General features: G+C 40.7%; 1 protein-coding gene across 8 annotated transcripts in view; it reads right to left on the reverse strand.

Annotated features, from left to right (window-relative positions):
- Positions 1-476: 476 nt before the first annotated feature.
- Positions 477-25,155, reverse strand: part of sh3glb2b (SH3-domain GRB2-like endophilin B2b) — a 60,562-nt gene continuing 35,883 nt past the window's right edge. For 6 of the 8 annotated variants that reach the window (XM_026174594.1, XM_026174592.1, XM_026174589.1 and 3 more), the window contains one exon: positions 1,682-1,845. In XM_026174594.1, coding sequence (XP_026030379.1) covers positions 1,738-1,845 — 108 coding nt within the window. In that variant the 3' untranslated portion in view covers positions 1,682-1,737. The other 2 variants (XM_026174587.1, XM_026174593.1) reach the window with 2 other exon arrangements.

The following is a 25,155-nucleotide window of genomic DNA, read 5'->3' on the forward strand; positions in this document are numbered from 1 at the left end:
CGGACACCTGCATTTACTGTAATCCAGCTTTATTTAAAGCAGAAGGGCCCGTAAAGACAAACTGACATGTTGGTCAATGTTGCCTCAGTGACTTAAGTTACCTTAAATGTTATTGCTGCAGGCTGCGGGCTAGCACTAAACTGGACACTGAATTAATTTTTTCTTATTAACTGAAAAAAATTCAAACAAATATAGAAATGTGTGACTGTCCTTTATCTACATGCTTGAGAAGTTATAATTGGTTGTATAGTATTGTTTAGTACTTCCAGTCCACTCACACCTCATTAAAGTTACTGCACTTTTGTTTATACACACCCAAGATTTTCCAATATGTTTCAAATTAAAAGCCCTAATCTGTGGATTGAAATGCTTCATTTTCTACAAGGATTTTTATTGTGAAACAGCTGAAAGAAAATTGTGGAGAAAAAATGTAGTTAGAGCTGATAAAATGTGCAAAATTATGACTCACATTGTAATAATTATTGCATGGAATTTTTCTTTAATGGATCAAACAAGGCCTGGGTCTTTGAAGTTTTCACAGATGTCAGAGTATTTGCCAGAACTGTGTAAGATTCCACACAACAACAGACACGTTTGCGCAGTCAACAAACTGTGCGCTTCATTACACTCTGTGTACACATTACGAAATAAGAGGAAATCTAAGTAATAGGCCACATCAACATAACCTGACTCGTACAGTCACAGGTTTCTTTCTGATAATCATCAGTATTACTAGAAATGAGTCAAACAGGCAGTTTTGCATAAGTTTTTTCACACAGCCTCAGATCAGGAGATGGGAAGCCAGCTGCAGTTTGGTCTCTGCGTATAACAGAGGGGACCGTCACACTGATTTCTCTGGTCTCATAAAAATTAAAATACCGTAGCTGTGCAGGTATTTCCAGAATTAGGTTCAATCTCTTGAAATGGCAGGACACCTACAGAGATCATCATGAAAACCTCAAGACTCCCATCCACATGGTCGACATAAGCACACAAAACATTGGTGCCTACTAAAGAGGCTTTTGCTTTCATCTGAAATCGAAAGTTACCAGGACTGGCTTTTGATACTCAACAAATGCTGTGTGGAGATTAAAGCATTCACTAACTCCTTTGTACCATAACAAAGGAGCTACGAGAACATCTGGTGTAAATAAAATTTGTGTCATAATGAAGTGTAGGCTCATTTTAGTTTTTCAGCACTCCTTTTCTTTTCTATGTGCTCCTTCATAAAAGTCCAAATTTAAATGACTCAACTTTTTTCTTCTTTTTTGAGTTGAATAAACTGAAAAATGTAATAAAATAACTGTATCATTATTGCCATTCTGTAGAGTTAATTGTATCAAAAGACTGTCCAAGAACATCTGAGCTCTGGGGGAATTTATTAGCCTGGTAATTGGCACTAATTATCAGATACAGTCTATGGATAGAGCTTGCTAACTAAGTTCTCCACTATCTCACCTTGATAAATCTTTATATTATTTTATCCAGGTGGTTAGAAGATACCTGCACAGCATTTTCAAACAGTGCTGGGTTATTAGCATAGAAGTCAGTGCAGGGGTTCCCTCTGTGAGCTGAACCAATACACAAGGAGCACAAACTGGGGCCAACAGCAGGTCTACCCAGTCCACATGTGTGACGGTGGATAGAGGTTTTTGCAGGGGTGTGTGTGTGTGTGCGTGTGTGTGCGCGTGTGTGTGTGTGTGTGTGTGTGTGTGTGTGTGTGTGTTGCTTGGTCCATTAGCTCAGCAGTTCTAGGTAGGTGACGGGTACTTTGCCCTTTTCGTTTCCTCGTTCTCCGATCAGCCAGTCGGGGTCCATTCCTGGTACGGTGTAGACGGTAATGAGCTGAAGAGAGAGAGACAAAAATAAAAAACTAAAAACATACACACATACAGGTTACAGTGACCAATGTTACGTTAAGAGGAAAGAAAATAATAGCTAGTGACGTAGCATAACTGCAATCCCGTTGCTGCTCGTGCTCACGTTTTTCATGCCAGCCCATTATCAGGAATTTCCCTGACTTCATCTCTGTGTTATCATCTTTAAACACTTCCTCCAATTAGCACCTGTGCCAGCATTTCTAAAGGTCTGCTAAGGGAAACCCATGTGTGAACAAAAGGGGGCAAACTGAAAACAGCATTACATAATTATTGTACCATAACAAAGGAGGGCATCGATGCTTTTTCATACCTGCTGCTGGGCGTTTGGCTTTTTGTCAGACTCTGGGACCATGGTGATTTTTGTGAAGCCATTTTTCTCATTGTCAGGTTTTAAAAGTTGTGATTTTGATTTTTATGAAGGAGACGCTCTCATGACTCATCAAGTGACATCACTGAGAGGCCAGTCTGTGGCATGCAGTCTGCTGGATCGCTTGGAAACCTGGCTGAGTAGGTCCTAAAAAGTACCTGGTACCAGATACTACCACCTAATGAAAAACCCTTAAAAATTACCTACACCCAGCTAAACTGAGTAGGATGCCACTTTTATGTTTATGTGTGTTTTATTACCAAATTTTCCTAATTTGACTTTTTAAAAGTCTTACATTGAGAACAGCTCAGATGATTGCAGGTGTTCATAATTTTTTTGTGAGTTGCGTCTGTAGTCACTGAAAATCTCTTTCCTCTCCACAAGGTGTTATATGGAAGCTTGAATGTTTATGAGTTTATAGTTGAGTTAAACTCAAAGGAAATCTGACACAACCCACCGCAAGTCTAAAATATTACCCAACTGTGACCGAGGCCAGGGAAGTGCTAGAAAAGTACTTTAAATACATGAATCACACTTTTTGTTTTCCATACATGCTGATATTACAGATAATGTCTTGTAGCCTGTAAGAGAATATGCTGTCAAGTCTTCCCACACAAACATACAGTACAACATTGCATGAGAAGAGGAAGTGAGGCTGAACTTCTCCCTGGAAAATAAACTGGATGACAGGATTAACTTAACTCCCTGCAGATGTGCTGTTGTTACAGTTAACATCCAGCTGTTACTGATTAATTTGTCATGTGGGATGTCAATGTTGTTGTGGTGTTGTTTTGTGGTTTTATTCTTGTTTAGGGCGGCAGCTAGGCCAGACAAATGTTCTACATCCAGCAGTGTGAAGGTGGGGGCTGATGGTGACTACTAGTCCTCACCTGCTTTACTTGTAATGATCAAAGTGGACCTCTCCACTGTGTTTATGGGTCATTGTTACCAATCTGTGCCATTTAATGACATTAACCTTTAAGAAAAATACACTCGTCAAGTTCAGGATATTCTGCTTTGTCCAAATTCTCCACATGTGACGAGTGTCAAAATGTCGTGTCCATTACAGTCATTATACTCTATTAAAGTATTCTGAATGCAGTCACTTTCATAATTACATTTTCTATGTATGTATGGAAGGAGTCATTCAAGTTTTATATTGATTCTACTATTTGACATGACAGGTATACCAGTCCACTGACTGAATTGAATTATTCATGTCCATATTTAAAAGTGAGCTGCGAAACGTTTTAAATGGGGGTCCTCTGGATATTGAAAAATTGTTTTCACGTAAAATGTGTAAAAGACTGGGTAGAGAAGATTGCACTTCATTCTCGACTCCTTTACTGAGAAACAAAGACTTCGTTCCAGGAATGTCTCACAGTATTTTCGATAAGTGGCACAAAAATGGATTAAGGGTAATTGGCGATTTGTTTCAAAACAACACACTGATGAACTTTGAGCAATTGCAGTCAAATTTTAATATTCCTAGAGACGACGTTTTTGGCTTTCTCCAGGTTTGTAACTTTGTTCATTCTAAAATTCCAAAGTCTTCAGAAATAGTTATATATGATGATATTGAGACATTTCTTATTAGGCGAAAAGACAGAACTCATTTTATTTCAGCCTTTTATTCTCCCCTATATACTCTCAGTAGCAACACATTGAGCGCTATTCATAAATGGGAGAGAGATCTTAATAATCAATATGCCAAAGAGGAGTGGAAAGGAGCCATTAACATAGGTAGTTCCACTTTTACTTGCAACCGCTTGCGAGAAACTCAATACAAAATCATACATCGCCTTTATATAGCTCCTAATGTCTTGCATAAGATTGCACCTCATATTCACCCCTTCTGTAGCAAATGTCAAAAAGAAACTGTCACTTTTTTCATTATTTCTGGGAATGTAAATTAATCAAAAGATTTTGGAGCTCCATATGTCAAGAACTAAGTAATATTTTTAAGAATCGGCTCCAAAGGGACCCCGGATATTTTCTTCTTGGCCTATCCTCAAAAGGAGTAACACTAAATCACTTGCAGCGCAAATTATGTGACAAACTATTGCTGGTAGCTAGGAAATGTATTCTCATTAACTGGGTTAAGGATAAACCTCCCTCTGTGACTTTGTGGTACAGGGAATTATTAAAAGTTATTCCTCATGAAAGAACTGCTGCTATTTTAGGAGGAAATGAGGGTCTCTTTCTCAATGTTTGGTCCCCTTTGCTTTTTTATTTGCCAACTGATTTGTCCCAACTGTTGAGGGGGTTGGTTGCTTTTTATTTTTTCTGCCTGTCCCATTTGGTTCTTTAGCTGTCAGAATTGTTGTCTGAAGACCAACAAGGATACCCAATGGATTTACTTTGCCAAATGGATCATCACGGCCTTGCCGTATTGGTCCATTTGATAGACCTTTGTTGTTATTATTTATTTTATTATATTTTCAGTTGTTACAGATGGGACAGACATGACTGAGGGATAGGAAAGGGAGAAAGAAAGATGAAGGAAAAGAAAAACAGAAGGGAAGAGGGACAGTGAGAAAGGGCACTTAAAAAGAGAAAGAAGAGGGAAAAAAGAAAAAAAAATCTCCTGGATCACCTGTTGAGAGAAAAAGAAGAGAAAACAAGCAAAAAAACAAAAAAAAAAAACAAAAAAAAAAACAGAGCAACATACTAAACACAACATTATATAAGGTCGTACATTAATGCCCTGTAAGGTAACTAAAATAGTGTCATTTAATGTAAATGGTCTGGGGAGCCATATTAAAAGAAGTAAAATGATGTCAAAAATAAAAAGAGAACAAATAGAAGTCGCCTTTATACAGGAATCTCACTTATCGAAGCTCGAACATGATAAATTAAAGAAATGGAAATTTAATCAGTATTCCTCTTCCTGCCCTCAGAGCTCTAAAAGGGGTGTGGTAATTCTAATCTCTAGTAGGTTCAATTTTGAATGCATCCAAGAAATCAGTGATAAGGAGGGGAGGTTTGTGTTAGTCAAAGGGTACCTGGAGGGTATACTGATTACTCTTATAAATGTATATGCTCCCCCAGGATCAGAGATAAAACTTTTCAAAAAGGTTTTTGAATTGATTGTTGGAGAAGCACAAGGTACTCTGATTTTGGGAGGAGATTGGAATGTTCGCTTCAACCCGTCCTTGGACTCATCAAACCCACACGCCCCGGGATTGAATAAAATAACCAAAAACATCAAATTAATCTTAAAGGATGTAGGGCTCATAGATGTATGGAGAGAACTAAACCCCAACAAGAAGGACTATACCTTTTTTTCTCACCCTCATTCATTTTATTCTAGACTGGATTATTTTTTTATGTACCAAAAAGACTTTAACAGGATGATCAATTGCAGGATAGGAGTGATGGATTTATCGGACCATGCCCCACTGTACCTGGAAGTAGTGCTTGGATACGAAAGAAGAGTTACATCCTGGAGATTAAATACAAGTATTCTAAGCACGATGAAAGAACAAATTAGTCAAGATATAATAGATTATATAGCGGAAAATAATAATGAAGAAGTTTCCCCGAGTATTCTATGGGATGCCCTAAAAGCAGTGATAAGAGGAAAACTCATAGGTTACAGCGCTAACTTAAAAAAGAAGAGAAATGAGCATTTAAGAAAACTCCAGACACAACTACAATATCTTGAAGATGCCCATAAAATAACCGCAGTTACAAATTTACAATTAGAAATACAAAAGAAGAAAAACGAAATCGATGAAATTTTTTCAAGTGAAATACAAAAAAATATGGTTTTTTTTAAAACAAAGATACTATGAGGTAGGAGGCAAATCTGCTAAATTACTGGCCTATAAATTAAAAAAACAACAATTAGAAAATACAATATATAAAATAAAGGACCCTCAAACAAATAACATTGTCTATAAACTTGAAGATATTCAGTCAACCTTCCTAAAAATTCTACAAAGAACTATATACACAACCTAGAGTGGACACTAAAGGTATGATATCTTTTTTAGATTCATTCGACTTACCAAAGTTGAATGAAAAACAGAATATAACCCTAATCGAGGACATATCTGAATTTGAAATTAAAAAAGCTATTACAAAATTGAAACCGAATAAATCCCCAGGCCCAGATGGATTCCCATCAGACTGGTATAAAGAAATGAAAGAGGTACTGATTCCTTTGATGAGAACATCATTCAACTATATTTTAAAGACGGGAGTAATTCCCCCATCTTGGAATGAGGCTTCTATTTCTATAATAGCTAAAGAAGGAAAGGACAGGCTTGACTGTGGAAACTACCGCCCCATTAGTGTTCTTAACCAGGACTTTAAGATATTTACATACATTCTTGCCAAAAGAATTGAAAATATTCTTGTTCAGATAATTAGTTTGGATCAGACTGGTTTTATTAAGCAGAGACAAACGCAAGATAATATTCGCCGAACACTACATGTTATTGATTATGTTAGGAAAAATAAAATTCAGATGGTCCTTATGAGTTTAGATGCAGAAAAGGCCTTCGATCGGGTTAATTGGGAATTTTTATACAAAGTCATGGGTAAATTCGGATTCCATCAATCGTTTATCAGGATTATACAAGCATTATATAAATCACCAAGGGCAAGAATCAAAGTTAATGGGGTGCTTTCGAATGTTTTTAACCTACAGAGAGGGACACGTCAGGGTTGTCCTCTAAGCCCCTCACTCTTTGCTCTCTTCATAGAGGCCCTGAGTCAAAGTGTAATACAAAGCAATACTATTACTGGAGTCAAGATCATGGGTCGAGAGCATAAGATTTCCTTGTTTGCTGACGATATTTTGATTTATTTCACAAATCCAAACACTACTTTCCCCAAGCTATTGTCACTTCTGGAGATCTTTAGTTCAATATCAGGTTATAAACTAAATATATCGAAGACTCAGATATTAACTTTTAACTATTATGAATTTAAGGCTAAAGCCAATTTGAAATGGGAGACGGAGCAGATGAAGTATCTTGGAGTAAATATTACTAAAGATCTATCTAAGATATACAATGCAAACTTTAATCCTTTAAGTTATAAAATAAATGAGGATATTAAAAGATGGAATTTATTACCATTTTTAAATTTTGAATCATGTATAGATACAGTTAAAATGAATATCTTGCCTAGGATGCTCTACCTGTTCCAAACACTCCCTGTAGAAATAACTGACAAACAATTTCGGGAATCGGACAAAATAATCTCTAGGTTTATATGGCAGGGGAAAAAACCACGGATTAAGTACCAAACTATTCAGTTGGCTAAAGACAAAGGAGGGTTGGGGTTCCCATGTTTGAAAGACTATTATATTTCTGCTCAATTGAGGACATTAGTGTGTTGGTGTAATGTAGATTATCAAGCGAGATGGAAAGAACTAGAACTAGAAACAGTGACCTTAAAAGATTCACCAATTCAGGCAATTCTAGGGGATGTGACACTTATTAAAAAACAAATTCATCAAGGAAACCAATGGATTAACCTACCTTTAAAACTCTGGTTACAATTTCTTAATAAGAATGATTGGATTGAAGAGGTTAGGATTTTAAGATGGTGCGCTTTTGACAGTGATTTTTTACCTAATGAATTAGACGTAAGATATAAAAAATGGGCTGGACAAGGTTTAACGGCATATTGTATGTTTTACGATAAGGGAATTCTTAGGGACTTCCAATCAATAAAAGATCAATACCAGTTAAGTAAAATGGACTTTTTTAGGTTCTTACAAATTAGGCATCATCTATATAATTTTATACCTAAGAGAACAGATCTTTTTTCTTTACCTGTTCTGAGTATATTTGTCAAGGCTTATCAGGCTGACACAGGCCTTAAGGTGATTTCAAGATTGTACAAGGGTATACAAGAGGTTAAGAAGTGGAATACTACCTACATCAAAAAAAATGAGAAAGTGAAACAAATATAGCAATATCAGACATTTGGTATGAGCAGTGCGCTTTTCAGTGGAGAATTTCTAGTTCTAATACATGGAGATGTTATGGTTGGAAGAGTATCTGTAGGTTTTTTATTACCCCTGCACAAAGTAAACATTATTTTAATCACTCTAATTGCTGGATAAATTGTGGGGCCCAAGGAGTAAAACATTTCCATCTGTTCTGGTCTTGCCCAAGGATCAACATTTTTTGGGTATTGATCCACACCGAGTTGCAGATTATTTTTGGTATGCAGCTTCCCTTTAATTGGGACGAACTTTTGTTTGGATATTTATACTCAGTAAATGTAGATTAAATGTCTAAGCAGTTGTATGGTATCCTGAGTTTGGCTGCCCGTAAAATTATTACCAAGAAATGGCTTAGTGCAAAAATTCCATCACTGGGTGATTGGCATGAGACTGTACATGGGATGTTTAAAATGGAAAGAATTACCTTCATTAAAAGACTCCAGTTTGATATATTTAGTGAAATTTGGGGTAAATGGAAACACTATATCCGGTTAAGGAGACCTGATCTTGTTTGAATCTCTGTAACTATATATGCCACATTTTTTGAATCGTTATGTGTTTATATGTATATGTTAGTATGTATGAGACCATAAGTGAACACATATGTAAGTAGGTATGTGTATGTATGCCTAAGAATATGGGTGTGTGAGTGAATATGTGTGTGCGAGTACATACACTCTAGAGGGTACACCCGTCTGTTTTTTTTTTTTTATTTATTTATTTTTTTTTTTATGTACGTCTGTTCTTGTTTATATGTTTATTTTGGATTATTTGTGTTTATATAGGTTGTTTAATAAAAAAAGAGATTAACAAAAAATAAACACAACACCATCACGTTAATCTAGCTAAGTGTAAACAGCAGTAAATACGAAATGTTGAATGTTGTTGTGTAGCAAGCAGGAACGACAGCGCACATTGTGCTTGGAAATCAGAATCAGAATCAGAATCATGTTTATTGGCCAAGTATATGTGCAGACACATACAGGGAATTTGGTTCCGGTAGATGGTGGCTCTCAAGCACAGCAATGTAAATCACACACACACACACACACACACACACGTGTCTATATATACACATTACACATACATACACAAAGCTGTGTAAACAAACTATAAATAACGAATCTAAACTTATATACATAAAATACAGAAATGAATACCACAAAATGTACATAAGGTGCAGTTGCAGTCTGGCAGTGTGACAAGTCAACTGTTAAGAAGGAGATGGCGAGGGGAAAGAAACTGTGTCGGGTGGTCCTGGTCTGCAGGCTTCTGTACCGTCTGCCAGAGGGCAACAGATCAAAAAGTCTGCGTTGTTCGCGTTGGCCTGTGGAGGGATATAAACTCCGACCAGCATGAAGGAAGGAAACTCCCGCGGTGAATAAAAAGGTTTACAGTTGATGAAAAAACTTTCCAAGTGTGGGCTGCAGTGTTTCTGTAACACTGTGACATCAGTACACCAACCTTCATTAATGTAGAAGCAGACTCCACCACCCTTTGTTTTCCCTGAGAGCTCTGTTTCGCGGTCCGCCCGGTGAAGTTGGAAGCCCGGGAGATTTAAGACAGCGTCTGGGATTCGCTCACTGAGCCAGGTTTCAGTGAAGCAGAGGGCAGCAGAGCGTGCAAAGTCCTTGTTAGTCCGGTTTAAGAGCAGTAATTCGTCAACTTTGTTTGGAAGAGAGCGGAGATTCGCGAGGTGAATGGAGGGGAGTGCCGTGCGGAATCCTCGCCGACGTAGTTTCACCAGCGCGACTCCCCCGTCTACGTCTTCTCCAGGAGCCACAGAGAGCTGCTGCGCCTCCAACTAAAATCTCCAAAAAACTTTCCGGGTTTGTGAAAAATGGATAAGAACTATAGTGAGACGACTGCCTGATGTTTAGCAGTTGATCTCTGGAGAAAGTGATGTGGTCTGAGTGACCAAAAGCACAGAAAATAAACAGAAACAAGAAAAGTGCGAGAGAGCGCAGTACTGAGGCTGCCATCCGCGGCGCCATCTTGGATTGGAAATAGCAGCCAATAAAGGTGTAGTTTATGTCTATGAACAGTGAACACCTGTGTGCACACCTGTGTGGATCAGCGCGCTTGTATTCAAAAGGTTTCCCCATGTAATGGTCTGCTAGAGGATGTAGAGAGCCATAGCCCTGTCCCCCAGGGCATGAAGCAGGCATGGAGGAGATCCAGGCCCCAGACATCCAGAGGCCCCAGAGTGCGAGAGCCCAAGGAGGACCACCGGAGGGGCATCCGTGCCACCTTCCTGGGAAGAGCTGAGGAGAGCCCCAGATGAGGGGTCACCCAGTAGCCAAGGAGCAGAGTGTCGTGGCGTGAGTGTGGTGAGGGGAGATAGGCCTTGGAGGGCCTGGGAGTTCCCAGAGAGGTGGAGTGTAAGACTCGACCTGACATATAAACACAGACAAACAGGCACACACAGACACAAACATGCATTCCCACCTTCATGCACACATATACAAATACTCAGCACTCACCCAACGTAGGGATAGACATACAGTACATGGACACTGTACACACAATCACACTCCCCAAACAAACTCTATACCCCGGGTCCAGGTACCCTCGCCCCTGGAGGGGGAAGCGGCACCTAGACCCAGGAGATGTTACCCTTTCCCCCGGGGGTGGAAGCAAGCGGACCGCCCCAGGCTCTGCAGCAGCAAGGAAGCCCCGCATCCCAGATGGACAACACCTCCTCCCAGCCCCCCTGCCCCGATGGCCAGCAGAGAACAGGGGTGTGTGAAGACCCCAAACCTCCCTCCTCTCGCTCATGTGTAGTGTTGCTGCGTGCTGTTCTAAGGTGCATATAAAACACAGGAGAGCATGGTGCTGCTGCCAGAGAGCAGCAGGTGTTAGCACGGCCCCTCCCGAGAATCCTCAATGTCTACATGGATTTAAAATTGAGAGGTGGGCACTGGTGCCAGAGGTGGGGTTGAATACACAGACCGTCCTCTGGACGCCGTTAACGTGCCCACCTTCAAGGCCCTATATGTATGTGTTATGAGAGTGTGAGTAATATGGATGTCTGAGTTGTGGAATAAAATTGAGGCACAGGTGGCCAGAAGGGCACGGGGGGGATGCCTCCCCTGCACCCTGGTGACAAACCCACACCCCAAGGCCCTACTTGTGTGGGTGGGTGCGTTGGACCAGGAAGAGGGAGGCAGCCGGGGATGGGGAGAAAAAGAAGGGAGGAGCAAGATGCCCCTCCCTGGGGCTAGCTCCCCCACTGACCCCAGTAGGCACCCCCGTCCTTCGGCACCCACCAAGGCAAGGGAGCCCAGGCCCATCCAGATTGGGGCTTACGGCAGCAGGACCGCCCATCCCTACAGGACCTGGGGCAGCCCACCCGACCCCGCCGCAGAGGAAACTGTACCCGCCCTAACATTCAATCATCTCCCAGACTGCACAAGACAGTAGACACCCAGGTTAAGTTTATTCTCCTCCTCTCTTATGGCTCTCCTTCACCTGCAGAGTGGACTCCTGCAAGGATGGGGCAAACTCCCTGTCAGTTGAAGAGCCCCCTAGTTAGGCTGATACGCCAGAGGCCCCCTGCGGCAGGGCTGAGCCCCCGTGCACCCACCCCCCCGCCCACAACCTCAGCGACACACCATCAAGGACCTAAGCCCCCAAGGCCCAGCCAGAGGCCTAGCACGGAGCCCCCACGCCTGCCCCAGCTCCACTCAGGGGCAGCCAGGCTACCAGGCCAGTAACCTATGTCCGCCAGCACAGACCCTCCCCCAGCCCTGATGCACACAGCCACAAGGAGAACACCCTCTAAGAGCAACCAGAGCCACTGACCAGGTTATGACCACAACCCCTGGGTTAAGCCCTCCAGGGATAACGTCCCTAGGGATTCTCCGGACGCCCTAAGCCTGTCCCTACCTCCACATCAGCCACAAGGCGGGACCAAACCACGACCCCCACCCCCCCCCCCCCCCCCCCGCTAGGTGATGGAGCCGATCAAAGGAGCCCTGAGGGATTGATCTAATGTGGTGGCAGAGGTTGTCTCAAGACTAATGTGATCTATTAGATGGTTTCTATATTGGCTAGAATTAAGATTATTTTTATTTTTCCAGTTCATGAGGACCATTTTCTTGGCAATGCACAGGGCAGTAAAAACCATGTGGACTGTATTAGTTTCTGCAGAGACATCATCCAATTTGTCCAGCAAGCACACTAAAGGGGAGGTTGAAATTTTACATTTCAGACACTTTGATAAGTCGTCACATATCTCGCGCCAAAACTTCTGCACTGGTGGACAGAACCAAAGAGCGTGGATGTAATTGTCTGGTGTATTGCCTTGAGAGTGTGAGCAGTTGTTGGAAGATGTAAAGCCCATCTGGAACATCCGATGACCTGTATAGTGCACTCTATGTAGTATTTTGTATTGTATTAATTGCAGACTGGGATTTCTAATCAATTTAAAGGTTTTTAAGCATATCTGAGACCAGAAGTTTTGGTCTAAGCCGACTGACAAATCTGCTTCCCACTTTGCAATAGGAAGGGATATTGATTCATCTATTTTAGAAAGTGTTCTGTATATTTTAGACAATAATTTGGGGGATTTAAGAGTAAGGAAATGTACCGCGCTTGGTGGTGTTTGCAATTCAACATGACTGAGGTTAAATTTCTGTTTTACTATGGATTTAATTTGTTGATATTCTAAAAATCTTTTCTTGTTGATCCCATATTGTATAACTAGTCTGTCAAATGGAATAAAGTCTGTTCCTTCTAATATATGTTCTAAGTATTTAATTCCTTTACAACTCCATTCTGGAAAATTAATCATATTATTGTTTTGTAATATGTCAGGGTTATTCCAGATAGGTGTACGTCTGCATGGGATTAATGAAGACTCCGTTATTTTTAGAAACTCACACCATGCTGTCAGAGAAGAGTTGATGTTGGCACTTTTGAAGCATTCATGTCTTTTGATGTTTGAGCTGATAAATGGTAGGTCTGAAATCTCTCTGAAGTCACAGCTTTATTTGCATTTATGTACACTTAAATGAAATAAGGTAATGAATAACACTGGTACGTTTCTAAAGAAACTCAGCACTCAAATTTACCAGAAGGATAACGATGGAAAAACACACACACAAGACCACACAAAGTTAAACTAACCTGGACCTTTGTAACACTAAACTCCACCAAGTATTCTGACTTATTTTTCATTTTCTTCTTATTGCCATCATTGTTACATTTGAATCCACATCTCAGCAGAAATACTGAGTCACAGATGGTAAACGGAAGCTTCACAAAGTCCCTGAGGTGAAACGTGGCAAGAAAGAACATGAAACCTTCACATATAAATAAATCACAGCAAATAAAGCTGTGACTAACGGGAAAAGACTGGACAAGCATCCTGAATCAAGATCAAGAAACTAAGAACTGGAACCAAAACTCCACCAAGAGGCCCGCACATCCATTTGCAAACAGACGATCCACGTTTTTTGGGTTTTTCTTATTCCCGTCATTGTGACATTTGACATTTCAGCAAAGATACTGAGTCACAGACGGTAAATGGAAGCTTCACAAAGCCCCTGAAGTGAAATGTGGCAAGAAGCAACATGAAATTAATTTTCATTCAAGCTAGACAGATGGAGGGAGATGGAACAGCTCCATTATTGACCTCCATCAAAGATCTTTCACTTGATATTTTTAAGTTGTCATGCTCAAGCTGGAGCAAGAGTGAGATTAAAAATCCGCTGCTTCCCTTTTAGGTCAGGATGTTTCGACTCTATCAACTGCCAGTCCTGTGAAACTGGGTGCAGTGAGGTGGCTGTAATGGGAATGCATCATTTTATTCAACAAAATGCTGGAAGAGGAAAATGTTGAAGGTGATGAACATAAAACTGGTAATAAAACATTTGTTTTTGACAAAATCTTCTTGTAAAAATCTCCTGATTTGCCAGATGCCAAGCAGTAACGTCCAGTGTAATTAACTTCAGCCTGCATCTTCCTGGTCAATACTGTGTCTTCTTTTCATTTAGTTTGGTTAAATTATTTACTTTATGATGATTGTTGTTGTTGCCACTTTAAAAAAAAGCATAAATGATGACTAGACTGTGCATGGAAATGCTCGGTGAGATCTAATTAGAGCTGCTGCAGTCCTGTTTCAGGTAATGTTCAGACTTGCTCAGGTGTTCCTCACTACACGGAGCAATGTAGCAACCAACACACGCCCCAGGCCAGTGCCAAGAAAGATTTTATATACCCTCCTGTAATCATTTCCACACTATAATCTAACTGAACTGTTTTTATTTATACTTCAGACAGAACTGCCATAACAGACAGAAAATTAACTAGTAACTAGATCAGATCCTCCCTGGATGTTGAGGCGATCAGTGAGACTTCACAGTGGAACAGAGTGGGCATCAGCAGGACTACCAACACTTCCAGCATCTCACACAAGCTTTCACCTTCACTCGCTCCACAAACACACTCACACCATACACAAAAAAGAGCCAGTACTTTAAACTGGATGCCTAAAACTGCATTTTTCAATCTTAACATGAGGTTGGTTGATAAGCTCCTACACTGACAGACTCACTGAGTCTTTTAGCTTTAATCCCGTGAAAACACCGGCCCCCTACCCCCTGGAGTTTTTAACCCTTTGACATAATCACCCTTTTCTGTCATCTTTTTGGACATTTTAGACTTGTATCATAGATCTACACCATAAATATGCCAAACCAAAAACCCTTTCATAATTAAAGCTGCAACTTGGCGTGCAACTCGCTACAAACACATCGGGCTCATGCAACCCACAGTCCCACACTTTCCTTTGTTACCCACAGCCTGTCACAAAAACAAGTAAAAGTCTTCCATTTCTTTATTTGAAACCATGAAAATGCCAAATAAACACAGTTACAGAGATTAAAAAATGTTTAATCAACACCTATCAGCTAAAAACCTGGCATCTCTCAGCATGGTGTGCAGGGTGTCCTTGAAAAGATTTTGAGGAAACTGGAAAGGACAAAAGCACTTTTCTATGCTACCTAAGCATTCGAAGCCCTTTATACAACATATCTCATTCGCACATTCACAGATGCAGTTTTTTCTACGATTAAGTGCTTTCTTTTTAGCATTCACACTCGGCTGGATTCACCGGAGAGTAACTTGAGGTTAGTATCCTGTCCAGAGATAAAAATAAATAAATAAATGAATTTAAAAAATTCAATTTTCTGATTACTACATGACCTGCCCTATGTCCTGAGCTACATAGAGGATTCTGAGGATCATAGATCAGAGGAAAATAAGTTAACTGGCAGCCATAAAAAAAAGCTATGTACAGCAGATGAACAGTATCTGAAAGCCATGTCCTTAAGAAACAGGAAAAATCCAGCAAAGACCTGAATCAGGACTGGAGAGGCACATCTGGACTTTCAGCTGATCCATCCATCATCCTCTTATCTGTTACCTTATCAGGGTTTGGGTTGGAGGGGCAGTAGTTTAAGCAGGCCAGTGCTTCCAGCAAATCATTCCCAATCATTAAAGGATACATAGAATCAAAGCAAAGCTATGTATATACATGTTTGAATGGAAAACAAACACAGTAACTGCATGTCCTTCCCATTTTCCACAGATATGAGTGGTGGCAATGCAAAAGCATAAACTGAGTTTCAGTCTTCACTCTTTCATTTCCTTCCCATAATAATGACCTCGTCACAAACCCAACACTTAGTGGTTCAAAAGTTTTTTATCTTCCCATACTCACTCTGCGGCTTCTCTAGCCCACCACACGTCTGAATACTGAACAAAGCGCAGCAAATGCTTGGAAAACTATGAGGCTGTTTGCAGCATACAAAATGATTCAACACGGGAGCTGAAGCTTTGTTGGTGCTATCCAGCTGTTCCACTTTCAGCTTCAGAGGATGCATGTGTGTCTCCAAAAGCGAGACAGTCGGGTGTCTTCCACAGTTGCATGAAATATTTACAAAATTTTTCCAGACCCATGCTCAGAAGATCTAGATTAAGAAGCTCGGTCTCTGATTCTAATCATCTACAATCGTAGAGTCATGTTCTCTTGGCTCCTTGTGTCACATAAATCAAGTCAATACAGAGCAGACATGCTCTCCCAGAGTAATGACGGGTTATCCGTCATTACTCTGCGAGACAAGTTCCTCTGTGAGGTAATCCAAGATCGTACAGGATAGAAGGGTCAAAGTGCCAATGTCTATCCCGGGAGGGCAGATTCCTGACGTTTCAATGAATGAAAACCGCTTCCTTTATCCGTGTCTCGTGGTCCTCCAGCTGCTTTCCTTGCACTTGTAAAAGCAGAGAGACCGGTCCGAGTTTATCACCTCGTGGACCGCTGGTTCCGATCTAATATCCAACTCTGCGTCGGCTCCCATGCTAGTCTCCTCATTAGCTTCTCTGCTCTGTAGGTTGGGGCCCTCCGTGGTGTCAGACATTACAACTTTCCTTTGCGGCATGTAGTCAGACTGTTTCAAAAAGTAGTTGCTGATGCTCATCCCAGACTTACAAATAGTTAATATCCATGTTGTAGCTTTAAATGCGGGTTATCAGTGTAAAATCAGCGAACTTGTGTGCTAGCACTCTCTGCTACAACCATACTTCAAGCCACCATCTTGAAAAACCCAGAAAAACTGCATTTAATCACATATATATTTTTCATTTCATCATTCTTTCTCATCGAGAAACGAGGTCTCATTTCTAAGAGTGACCGGTTTTAAATATCCATACAAAACTGCAGCATGTTAAAACATACTACAGTCAATTCTACAGTATTCCTAAGTACTCAATGAGTTGTTGCTGTGGTCACTGAAAATCTCTCTTCCTGCCCACCAAAGGTTAAGTGTAAGTTTGGCAAACAGAGGTCGAGATTATGAGCTTATGTGCTGCATCCTGCTTGTGGTCAAGCACCCACACGAGTGTAGTAATACTGAGGAAAGACTGTGGTTTAGAAAAAGCCCTGAGGAAGTTTACACATCCTGCAGCTGCTCAAACAGATCATCCAAATATAAAAATATTGCATGGAAACTGTCCACTTGGACAAGTTCCTAAAACACGCTTGGCACACAACCAGAGTGAAATCAGACGGCTTCAGCAGGAAAACATTTATTGTATTGCAACCGAGCAGCCCAAAGCAGGGAGTCATTCCAAGAAGAATCAGTTTGTGCCTTCCACTCCCAACACTTATAAAAATCTGCTGTGATTTGTATTCCTCAGCCAGGTACTCTGTGGAGGGTGGAAACAAGTGTCAGGTTTAATTTGTGACACAAGGACAGCAGCAAGAGTGAAAGAGAGGTTTAAAGATGGCAGTGAGACCTGCTGTCATGGTTTGGAGACGGTGACACTGAAACATTCTTCTTCTTCCTCACTGGCAGAACTCAGGTGGTGAGGGTGGGCAGGTGCTTCTCCAACAGCATCACCATCAACACAGGAGCACCTCACGGATGTGTCCTCTCACCACTGCTCTACTCCCTCTACACTTCAGACTGTGTGGCCACCCATGGCTCCAACACCATTGTGAAGTTTGCTGACGACACAGTGGTGTTGGGTGCCATCTCCAACAACGATGAGACGGCCTACATGGATGAAGTGAAGAATCTGGCATCATGGTGCCAGGACAACCACCTCCAGCTGAACGTCAGCAAGACCAAGGAGCTGGTGGTGGACTTCAGAAGGGGTCAGCACAGAGACTACAAGCCCATCATCATCAATGGAGCTCCAGTGGAGAGGGTGCAGTCCTTCAAGTATCTTGGTGTCCACATCTCCTCAGACCTGACATGGGCTGCCCACATTCAGGTCCAGACCAAAAAGGCTAGGCAGTGCCTGTATCACCTACGACAACTGAGGAAGTTCAGGGTCTCTCCAAAGATCCTCAGGATTTTCTATACAGGCGCTGTGGAGAGCATCCTCACACAGAACATGACATCGTGGTTTGGGAACAGCTGTGTGAAGGACCAAAAAGCTCTCCAGAGAGTGATCCGTACAGCAGAACGCTGCTGCAGGATTGCTCTCCCCCCGCTTCAGGACACCTACACCAGGAGATGCCGGACTAGAGCAGCGCAGATACTGAAGGACCCGTCTCATCCTGGCAACAAACTGTTCCAACTTCTGCAATCTGGTAGAAGGTTCCGCATCTTCCGGGCAAGGACAGAGAGACTCAAGAGGAGCTTCTATCCCCAAGCCATCCGTGCCCTAAACACACACACCCGCCCTCTCACATCATCTATAATTGACTGAGACAGGACTCTTCCAGACACTAAACCAAGGCACAATGTACATTTCAAATTCCTTTAATTTTAAATATGTTTATATTGTCTATCCTGTAAAATAGTCAGATGTCTATTCATATTAATGTACAGAATTCACCTGCTTGCTGCTACTACTGCACATTCACCCAATGTATATACTAATATACATACATATACATATATATATATATATATATATATATATATATATATATATATATATACATATATATATATATATATATATATATATACATATATACATACATATATACATACATATATATACATATATACATACATATACATATATATATACATACATATATATACATATATACATACATATACATATATATATACATACATATACATATACATATATATATATATATATATATATACAGTGGGGCAAAAAAGTATTTAGTCAGCCACCGATTGTGCAAGTTCCCCCACCTAAAATGATGACAGAGGTCAGTAATTTGCACCAGAGGTACACTTCAACTGTGAGAGACAGAATGTGAAAAAAAAAATCCATGAATCCACATGGTAGGATTTGTAAAGAATTTATTCGTAAATCAGGGTGGAAAATAAGTATTTGGTCAATAACAAAAATACAACTCAATACTTTGCAACATAACCTTTGTTGGCAATAACAGAGGTCAAACGTTTACTATAGGTCTTTACCAGGTTTGCACACACAGTAGCTGGTATTTTGGCCCATTCCTCCATGCAGATCTTCTCGAGAGCAGTGATGTTTTGGGGCTGTCGCCGAGCAACACGGACTTTCAACTCCCGCCACAGATTTTCTATGGGGTTGAGGTCTGGAGACTGGCTAGGCCACTCCAGGACTTTCAAATGCTTCTTACGGAGCCACTCCTTTGTTGCCCGGGCGGTGTGTTTTGGATCATTGTCATGTTGGAAGACCCAGCCTCGTTTCATCTTCAAAGTTCTCACTGATGGAAGGAGGTTTTGGCTCAAAATCTCACGATACATGGCCCCATTCATTCTGTCCTTAACACGGATCAGTCGTCCTGTCCCCTTGGCAGAAAAACAGCCCCATAGCATGATGTTTCCACCCCCATGCTTCACAGTAGGTATGGTGTTCTTGGGATGCAACTCAGTATTCGTCTTCCTCCAAACACGACGAGTTGAGTTTATACCAAAAAGTTCTACTTTGGTTTCATCTGACCACATGACATTCTCCCAATCCTCTGCTGTATCATCCATGTGCTCTCTGGCAAACTTCAGACGGGCCTGGACATGCACTGGCTTCAGCAGCGGAACACGTCTGGCACTGCGGGATTTGATTCCCTGCCGTTGTAGTGTGTTACTGATGGTGACCTTTGTTACTTTGGTCCCAGCTCTCTGCAGGTCATTCACCAGGTCCCCCCGTGTGGTTCTGGGATCTTTGCTCACCGTTCTCATGATCATTTTGACCCCACGGGATGAGATCTTGCGTGGAGCCCCAGATCGAGGGAGATTATCAGTGGTCTTGTATGTCTTCCATTTTCTGATGATTGCTCCCACAGTTGATTTTTTCACACCAAGCTGCTTGCCTATTGTAGATTCACTCTTCCCAGTCTGGTGCAGGTCTACAATACTTTTCCTGGTGTCCTTCGAAAGCTCTTTGGTCTTGGCCATGGCGGAGTTTGGAGTCTGACTGTTTGAGGCTGTGGACAGGTGTCTTTTATACAGATGATGAGTTCAAACAGGTGCCATTCATACAGGTAACGAGTGGGGGACAGAAAAGCTTCTTACAGAAGACGTTACAGGTCTGTGAGAGCCAGAGATTTTCCTTGTTTGAGGTGACCGAATACTTATTTTCCACCCTGATTTACGAATAAATTCTTTACAAATCCTACCATGTGAATTCATGGATTTTTTTTCACATTCTGTCTCTCACAGTTGAAGTGTACCTCTGGTGCAAATTACTGACCTCTGTCATCATTTTAGGTGGGGGAACTTGCACAATCGGTGGCTGACTAAATACTTTTTTGCCCCACTGTATATATATATATATATATATACATACATACATATACATATACATATATACATACATACATACATATACATATACATATATACATACATACATACATACATATACATATATACATATACATACATATATATACATACATACATACATATACACATATATATATATACATACATACATACATATACACATATATATATATACATACATACATACATATACACATATATATATATATACATACATATACATATACATATATAATGTTCTTCCTCTACAGCCCCCCCCCCCCAATTTTTGCACATGTCGAGGAGCGTGTCAGGCTACATTTCACTGTATGTTATACTTGTATAACTATGCATGTGACAAATAAAGAAACTTGAACCCCTTGAACCCTTGAACGTAGACAGGAGGCCAAGCTGGAGGTGTTCTGATGTTCATTTGGAGTGAGCGGGACAGATGTGACTGCATGGAAGTTGTTCAGCTGTTTGAGTTGTGGCCTGTAAGTTGAATACACCCTCAGGTCTTCCATGCATTGGCACGTACACCTGAGTATAAACACTTAAATGCAGCGGGGCAGCAGTCAAAGCAGTGTGTTAGGCTACGTCCACACGTACATGGGTATTTTTGTAAATGGACATTTTCTGTTTTCACTTTTTTTTAAAAACCCGTCCACACATGCAGTTTTGAAAAAATATCTCTGTCCACATGTAAACACAAAAAACAAAGTCAAGAACATGCCAAAGCAACAGGTGGTGACATAATCCTAGTCATGTTGGCCAATCAGAAGTCAAGGAGCCTGCGATGAAAAGAGTAAAAAAGATGGCACATAGAAGCAGTCTTTCTAAATGGAGGGACAGTAACTGCGTGTGTATATGTAAGTGTGTAAAAACTGCAAATAAGATTAACAGCAACAGTATTTTGTCTCTATCCGCCACTGTAGAAATTCCTCTCATGTAAACAATAACGTGGGGCACAGCGTGACGTCAAAAAAGGCACACACCTTTGACGTTGCGTGACTAGTTCTACATTTTCCTCGACCACACAAACACAAAAACTGAGTTTTTTAAAATCTCCATTTTCAGTGATCCAAAACGCCGCTTACGTGTGGGCGAAAAGCCCAAAAGCATAGAAAAAGCTGCATTTTTCAAAAATACCCCACCCGATCTGTGGGTGTGTGACACCTCTCACAGTAAGTATCTGTGTATTTTCTAATATATGTGTTGCTGGTGCTGTATGTTTATTGATGACTAATGCCATTATAGGAGGTTATGGTGTGTTGCTACAGCTTAAATCTTTCCCAAGGCATCAACTTAGGCATTAGTGCCAGTGATCAGTTACAATATCCAGTACTGTGGGCTCACAGACACACAAGGTCACGAAAAACTAAAGAGAAAACCACAAATGAAAAGGTCACAGCTCTCACTGATCTAGCCACTGCGCTTTGATGCGTTTACTGCTGTTCTCCAGACTTAAATGTCACTCAGCTTGTCCTGTTGTGGAAAAGATCTTAGCTCTTTGGACAAACTTGGCTCCAAACCCTGAACTGAATGAGCGGTTGAGTGGTTGACTAACGGTTTTTTTTTATAAAGATTTATTTATTGCCTTTCCATCAACAAAAAAAATTTGAGTGTAATAGTAATGTATGTGCATCGTAAATGAATAATGTTAGGAGGACACATAGATACAGGCATAGCAAACCAAAATACCCCCCCCCCCCCCCCCAAACGAAATAAAAGAAAAAAAAAAACAAAGAAAACAGAAAAAACAAAACAAAAACAAAAGGTTAACAGATAGTGCTCCAGAGAAAAAAAAACAACGAGTTATAGCATAGTGAGCCATTAGGTTTAAGTGCATTGTTCCAGGGCTTCGGGCTGAAGTTTAGTCCATGGGTGTCAAGTTAGTTAGAGAGGCATCCAAATTAGTGGTTGCGATGATAAGCTACGTCCTCTTCAGTTCCAGTCCATTTAATTTCACAACCCTTCTCCTGTCCTTCTATTTAGCAGTCCAGCACTCGCAGGGTCCCCAGGTTCTCTTTAACAGCTGCAGCACTACTTCTCCCATACGGGTTAACTGGATAGAATCATTTCTGTTCATTATCGATCATTTCCTCACTTTCCAAAAATAACAAAAAATTTCCCCACATTTTTTTAAAGGAAGCATGTTTACTCTTTATCATGGACGTGAGTTTCTCCAAAGCAAGGGATTTTGACAATGTCGATAACCAGGTTCTCAAGTGTGGTCTACTAGTGGATCTCCATGATTTGGCTATGCTGTATTTCGCCTGTAGCAGGCAGAAGATTGTGGTTTTTTGGTTAACTTTTCTCAGCTGGATTTCGGCGGGGAAAATTCCTAGGATGCATAGTTTAGGACATAGATTCAATTTGACACTTGTGATATGTGCAATTACTTCTAAAACTTCTTTCCAAAACTTTTGGATTTCTGAGCATTCCCACAGGCAGTGCATCAGTGTGCCTTTTTCCCCACATTTAACACATATGTCCGGAGTTTGGGGGTCAAATTTGTTTAATAATGTTGGGGTAATATATGTTCTCATTAACCATTTGTACTGGATTAGTTTAAATTGAGTGTTTATAGATTGTGTTTGGGCTTTCAAGCAAGCTTTTTGCCATTCCTCTGTAGTTATTCTGCACTCTAAGTCTTGACACCATGCAAGTCTTTCTTTTTCTGAGGATGTTTGAGAGCCCTCTCTGAGGTTACTGTAGAAGCGAGATATTAAACCCTTCTTCAGCTGATGGTTTATTGCTATATCCTCTAATGAGTTTAGAGTGGGCAATGTTGGGGATTTTTGGGTTTTTGAAATGAAGCTTCTAATTTGGAGAAATTTAAAGAAATGTTTGGTTGGGATGTCAAATTTCTGTGTCAAGCCATTGAAACATAGTAAGGTATCCTTGTCAAATAGGTCTGCAACTTTACACAGGCCTCTGTCGGCCCACATTTTAAAGCCCAAATCTTTCCAACCGGGTTTAAAGGCCCTATTGCCCCAGATAGGTGAGAATTGGGATAGTGCTGGCATTTCATTTTTAAACTTGAGTGCGTCGAACCACACACGAATGGTATTTTTAACGAAGAGGTTTGATGTATCTTTCATCAGATCTTTATACTTTGCAGAGTACAAGTACGTGCTGAGTGGTAAGGGGGTAGTACTTGTCCTTTCTAAATTTATCCAGGGTAGGGTTGTTGTTGAAAACCAGCATGAGGCCGCGGAGAGCTGTGCAGCCCAGTAGTACCGTTTGAGGTTTGGAACACAAAGACCTCCCCTATCATACGGAAGATATAGTAGCGAAAGACGCAGTCTGGCTCGTCTGTTATTCCAAATGAATTTAATGAATATTGTTTTTGCCTTTGTGAAGAAGTCATCTGGAGGGCTGAGAGGAATGACTTGGAAGAAATATAGAAATTTTGGAAGGACGTTCATTTTGAGAATATTTACACGTCCAATCAACGAGATTGGCAGCATAGACCATCTATTGATTAAGTCAACAACAGAATTGATAGTAGGAGAGTAATTTGCATGTACCAAATCGTTAATTTTTGGAGTGATTTTTATACCTAGATAGGTAAGACTGTCTCTGGCAATTTGAAACGTTGTTTGAATAGGTGGTTTAGTTCTTTCAGAATGATTAAAGAAGAGGATGGCCGATTTGGATTCATTAATTTTATAACCGGAGATATTGCCAAAGAAGTTAATTGTTTTAAGTAGCTGGGGAATTGAGCTCATCCCAAAACCTTAAAGGCTTCCCATCTTACTGAGGCTGTGGTTTCGGATTTATTAAAGTAAAAATAGTCATCAATATTTTTGCCTACATATTCCAAAAATTTTTGATTGTGCAGTGTGGTTTTAAACGCCAAATAGGGTTACGTCTAAAAGCTGTTGTAACTGAGAAGTTAATCGTGGTTAATGAGTGGTCAGATATAAGCACACTTTTATATGAACAGCTGTTAATTCTGGAGATAAGAAAGTTTGAAATAAGAAAATAGTCTATGCGACTGCGGCTATTATGACTGGCTGAGTAGCAAGAGTATTCTCTCCCTGTTGGATTTTTTAATCTCCATATATCTTTAAGATTCAATTCAGACATAAAGTGTTGTATGGCTTGTCTAGATTTTGGGTGGGAAGAGTCTAAACCTGATGATCTATCAAGCCTAGGCTCTAGGGTACAATTAAAGTCCCCCCCAACAATTATCTCACCGTGGAGGGCTGCAATAGAGAGGAATAGATTATTATAAAAGCTGGGGTCGTCAATATTGGGGCCATATACATTAACTAATATTAAATCTTGGTTCAGCACGGAGCATTGTAGAATAATGAATCTCCCTGCAGGGTCCAAGATGGTTTTTTTAATACACATGGGCACTGATTTATGAATGAGTGTTGCCACTCCTCTAGCATGTGTTGAGAAGTGGCTAAAGAAAACCTGACCTGGCCATCTCCTCCTTATCCAGTCAGTTTCACTCGCGAGTAAGTGTGTTTCTTGAATAAAGACTATCTTTGGGTGATATTGTTTTATTCTATCCATTACTCTTTTCAGTTTAATATATTTCCTAAGGCCTCTTACATTCCAGGAAATTAGTTCAATATTTGAATAACTACTCATACAGTTTGTGCCCTTAGTAACCTGGGTTTGACTACATCTCGTCTCTCCTGTCGGAACTCACAAATTATTATTTCAAGAGCACTA

This window comes from Astatotilapia calliptera, chromosome 7 (assembly GCF_900246225.1).
Source record: "Astatotilapia calliptera chromosome 7, fAstCal1.2, whole genome shotgun sequence".
NCBI lineage: Eukaryota > Metazoa > Chordata > Actinopteri > Cichliformes > Cichlidae > Astatotilapia > Astatotilapia calliptera.